At 42.3% G+C, this 5542-nt stretch overlaps 1 protein-coding gene across 1 annotated transcript; it reads right to left on the bottom strand.

Annotated features, from left to right (window-relative positions):
• Nucleotides 1–1416: 1416 nt before the first annotated feature.
• On the bottom strand, nucleotides 1417–2620 carry LOC141487061 (uncharacterized). The gene is made up of 2 exons (XM_074185864.1): nucleotides 2167–2620; nucleotides 1417–1710 (listed from the first exon to the last, which is right to left on the bottom strand). Exons 1-2 carry the CDS (start codon nucleotides 2242–2244, stop codon nucleotides 1504–1506), a joined length of 285 nt encoding a protein of 94 aa, XP_074041965.1. The 5' UTR covers nucleotides 2245–2620; the 3' UTR covers nucleotides 1417–1503.
• Between the last annotated feature and the right edge of the window lie 2922 nt (nucleotides 2621–5542).

Here is a 5542-nt window from a genome sequence, read left to right as displayed (position 1 = left end):
CGGTTATCTCTTTTGACCCTCAGTGGACACTTCTCATGATAGGCCGAGATCACTGCTTCGCGAAATTGCGTCGCTACTGTATCCATACCATTACAACTGTGAATAGTACTGAATCCGTCCACAAAGTACGATTGGAGGGAGATTTTATACCCCCTCCAGTCAGTAGATTTTGAGTCACGATGTTCCACTACTGGTCTTAGACCTCTTTCAATATTGAAAAGAATATATCTATGGTCTGAACAAGAAGGTTCAGTAGATACAGACCAATGGTATACCTCGTTGCTCAGTGAATGTGAGCTGTCACTATTACTAGTGACAAAAGATGAATCGGAGCCCTCATTAATTACAGACAGCCCTTCCCCTAGTATATAATCAAAGAGTTACTCACCCCTACGGTTTATATTCGTGCTACCCCACGCTGTATGGTGTGAATTGGCGTCACATCCCACTACTATTTGTAGTTTGTTCCTTTTGCTATAGTCGATAAGTCGTCTAACAGGAAAACGAGGTACAGTATCCGAATCTCCCGGAAAGTAGGCGGAGCAGGCGATAGGGAAATTTGGATGGCTACCATGTCTTGGGTGCGCAGAAGCCTTTGAGCAAAAAATGGTTAATACCTTTCCTGATGACCAGACATGCTCTGGGTTTCACCCCAGGGCAATCTATTACCTTACCAGGAATATTGCTCAGTCCGGTTACTCGGACTGTATTTCCTGTCCACGGTTCCTGCAGGAAGGCAAGGTCGATTAATTCATCATTGAAGTTTTTTCCAAGGACGTATGAAGCGGCCTTAGCATGTTGTGAGTTTGCCTGCAAATACTTGAAGTTGTGTGTTGCCGCAAACTTAGAACTCCTCGACCCTAGGAGGGAGGAGATGGGGGGTCCTGAAGGACACCTCCACCCTCCTCTCCCGGACTCGAGGGATGTGTAGGCTCAGATGATGAGGTGAGGACACCTGCTGTCTCTGAGTTGCCTACTGAACTATTGGATTTTTTTGACGAGACGATATTCGTTTTCGCTTTCAGAGAGCCATGTCCAGCCTTCTTTCCCAGTTTACTCGACGGGACGTTGACCGTCTTCGTCTCCTGAGAAACACCTGTTTTCCTGGCCTTGAGCTGGGTGTGAGCCGGTGGTTTACCCCTATGTTTGGGTGTAGGTTTGGTTGAACTCCTCCCCATAGGAGGATTTCCACTCGGTCCCGCTTTATTTACTCTAACGGGTGCACTAGTGTGATTCCTGCTGGGAGGGTGCCCGGGTTTTAGGGCGGAATAAGACCTGCACAAAACCAAAATGTGATCTGAAACCCGTCCTCGCCAGCACGGCCATGGATCCATCTTCTATAGCGAAGGTCCATGTCTGACCATGTTCAACCTAGAGGATCGTTCACTCCAAGGTTGACAGACCATGGTTCATTTTCCTCAATCTAGTGAGGACCTGTTCGGAGGTCAGTCTATGACTGCCTCCGTCAGATAGGCAAGCAAAACAGATGTGTGGCTTCGGAAGTTAGTCCCCTGTGACGCATTTCAGGGAAGCGCTCTCCCACGGTTGCAGGGTATTAACTACACTCGCAAGCCAGTCGGCGATAACCTGATTCTCACAGACGACCTGTAACCATCCAAGCCGAAAGACGCAGCTCTGGAATTGTACCTGCGGCCCACCGTCTGGAATAACCTCCACAGCCGACAAAATAGCCCCCTGGAGAGATTCCAGCTGGTTGGCCGTTAATGAGGTAGTCGGATATTCAAGGTGCAAGATTCCCACCTTGATATTCGCGACAACCTTCCCATATGAGGGTTTTTGCACATCAAGTAAACCTGACGATGCCTTAGTTTCAACCGTGCAGGGCTTTTTCGCCTCTGGTTTCGGTGAATCATTTCAGCGCAAACGTTTGCTAACCTGCTCAAGGGGGATTTGTTCCCCAACCTGAGACAGAGTCTGCGTACGCCGCTCAAGAGTTTGGTGCAAGGCGGTTTCATAAGGTACTCCGCTCTTAAGGAGACGACTCTGTCGTTTCCTGGCTGCACCAATAAACCTCTTCCCAGGTTCAGTTTTCGAATCAGGGTTTGGAGAGTGGATACGCTCTCGCTCCTGATCCAATCTTACAGAGAGGTCAGCTGGAGCCGTAAGCTCGACATCCATCTCCTCTGTAGACTCAGCGTCGGAAAAAATATTTAAATTTACTCTGTCCATAAAAGTCCCACTAGTAGCTAGGGAAAGAAGGTCAATCATGTCAGAGCCCCGCATTACCGTGACAAGGCGATGCTACGACGAGAGGGCGCCCGGTATCTCGAAGGTTCCGTTAGAGACAGCTTATAGGCTCAGTGTCATTCATCCTCTCGGCACGGATACACACACCTTAGGATTAAGCCATCGTTGGGATGCCATTCAGTTAGGGAATAACAGAACCACACGTGATTCTGTCATTTCCGTATCCAGCAGGGCTACGTGGAAGCAGGCATCTGATGGCCGGTTTGCTCAATCCCCACATCCTACGCCAAAGCACTTGCCGAAAACAGCATGCCCAGTGGTTCAGGCAGTGAAAGATGAACAAGGACAGCCAACCCGCCTCTTCGCGGTACAACTGCCGCAATAGATTTTCAATTATTGGAAAACACTTGCAGACCGGTTTCGGGATGTTTGGCCAGTCGTCAGTGCAAGGTAGTGTATATTATCAACATAAAGTCGATGATTTCCGATAATTGAAAATCGAATTCCTTCAGAGTATCATTCCTCAAACTAAGCAGAAGCAGACAACAACAACAGGTTTGTCATCGCCCCAATTGCCTGTGAACCAACTGTTCATCCAAAATTTGCCCAGTTCCTCGTATAAGGAAAGAAAACTTTTCACATATAGTCAGTGGGCATACTTGAAGACTGGCTATAAATCAAATCATCTAAAAGAACACTGACACCTGTCAGATATAATCCATCGCCCTTCGTGGTATAAGCCACGACCTACACCTACAGTGTAGGGAGTTGAGACTGGCCTGAACGAATTGTTGTTTGTTAAATTATGGAAAAACAAATTTTAATTCCCTAACAAAAGATGAATGAGCTTATTGACAAACTCACTACACTTGAGCACACTAAAGCATCTCCAGTTCAACAAACTGATTTTGATTCAGTGATCCATGAACTTGAAGAACACAGAAACTAACCCATGAACATGATGATGTACATCATCCCTGAGTGCAACGCAGTTACAACTAAAGCCAAAATTGACGACGATAATTCTAAAGTCAACGATATTTTACATGCCTTGGATCCACAGATACATATCAAAAAACATATTGTATTGGCAAGCACACTAAAACCTCTCGGCCAACAAAAGTTGTTCTTGACAGTAGTGATGATGATTTATTCGTTCTAAGAAATCAAATTGAATGTACCTCGCTAGAAATCAAAATCGGTTCAGATTTAACTCTCAATCAGAGAAATTACTTTAAAAATATTCGACAACAACTCAACGATGGGAAGAAAAAAAGGGAAAACAATCTGACCATCCGATACATACAGGGAATGTCGGAAATTGTTTCTACCACCTCACAACGAAACAACTTAATTATTTGGGTAGCTCTCTGAATGAATGAAAACGAAATATTGCGCATTTACTACCAAAATGTTAAAGGCATTAGAACTAAAATCACGATATTAGAACTCAACGCAGCTATCAGTGATTAGGATATTATTTTCACTGATACCTGGCTCTACGAAAATATCCATGTTGAGAAACTTGGTTTGTCTCAATACGATTACATAGAAAATATCGGTCAATACTAACAATCTCGAGGCGAAGGCGTAGCGGTGAAAAAACATTTTTCCAGTAACGCCATAGATAGATATCAACTAAGAGAGCGTGAAATCATCTGAAAGGACAATTCGTTCAGGCCAGTCTCAACTCCCTACACCTATCAGAAAACAACTACTCCCCTGGCTAATACCACGAAGGGTAATGATAATAATGAAAATTTCATCAATAAACTCTCTCTTTAGAGTCAAAGATTATCAAATCATCATGTCCATGAAAAATGACATTTATGTGAAATTATGACATTTGTCAAATCCAAAAAATCAATACATGTTTAACTTTTTTTCGTAAATTTTATGTTCAATTCATCGTTTCTCACCAGACCATTTCGACCAGATATTTTTCTCGAGAAAATTTATTTGGTTGAAGCTGAAATAATTCTATAACCATGTTAGGAATCACACGTTAAAAGGTGAGACTTCGTTTGTCCTTAGCTCGCACAAGTTTCTCAATTTCTGAGAGTTGTCGTTCCTAAAGGGAAAACAGATAATCTTCGCCTCATTTTAAAAATCATATAGACTGACAATACACTTTTGAGTTTCGTGGTTATTATTCTGGTCTAGTTATGTATATTCATAAAATTAAAATACTCAGATGATACGAATAACACACTCACTCTTTAAAATTCAGGTTCCGCCACTGTTGAAGCGACAACTTCAAGAGACTCGACCAGGTGGCCTCCAAGCAGCGGCCGTTGAAAAGAGAGGTGCGATTTGCCCGCAAGCTTAATGTTCTGATCTAGAAAGCTAATCTTCGCACCGACTAACAAGTTGTCTGTCAACGGCCACCATAACACTACTCGCTGACCGGCAAATGTTTCTCCTCTGGGCATAAATCATAGCATTCTTGACGTATTACCACTTTTACTAACTGACATGCTGTTGAGCATTAAAAAAATTGGACAATAAACGTGTACCAAACAAAATTTTGGAATCTGATTATGCGTCAACTGGAAAGTATAGACGAACAATGAATCGAGTTTGACGTAAAGGTGTTTTTGTTGTTACTTGGGAGACAACTGGGGGATGGGCTATTGCGCTTATTCCCCATCTTTTTCGTTACACTAATAGTTTGCTGTCCCTGTCCTTTGTTGCATCGCCTGTAGCTGGGGACTACCCAATTCAATAATCTATTTGTACCACAGGAGTTATCGTAAATTATTCATCAAATGTCCACATGATGATATGATAGAACCTCTGTAGCTCCGCAGGACATTCTGCAATTGCTAATCTACACCTGTCTGAAGATTTTATCCCCGAAATATGATTTGTTGATATCCAGATAAAATTCGATATATATTTCATTTTCATTACAGTTCACCTACTATATTGTAGGACATTCAAAGTAACATTACAACATCACAATCTCAGGATTTCTCGGCGTATTCCTTGAAATAATAGACGGTCTTAATGATGTGTCATTGCCATCCTCTTCACGATGTGTTTCGAAATTGTCCTAGTAGGATGATATCAAAAATGTGTGTAACTTGTATCACAAAATGCAAGTATTTTATGAAAAAACACTTTCAACCTACAAACAATTGTGATAATTCAAAACATTTTTCATTGAGAGGAAAAAAAGTTTTCAGCTTTCTACTTCTTTATCTTCATACAAAAAATATGAAAATCTTCCAAAAAAAGGAAGAAAGCAATTACTTTCAAAATGAATCCTTCACAAAGATGAGTAGATAATGCAAAGAAGTAATTTCCATACACAAACTGGAAGGAAATAATC

Source organism: Leptinotarsa decemlineata, unplaced genomic scaffold (assembly GCF_025532065.1).
Source record: "Leptinotarsa decemlineata unplaced genomic scaffold, Ldec_3_MD MMD2_tig00078360_RagTag_RagTag, whole genome shotgun sequence".
NCBI classification, from domain to species: Eukaryota; Metazoa; Arthropoda; class Insecta; order Coleoptera; family Chrysomelidae; genus Leptinotarsa; species Leptinotarsa decemlineata.
This window is presented reverse-complemented; position numbering and strand designations above follow the sequence as displayed.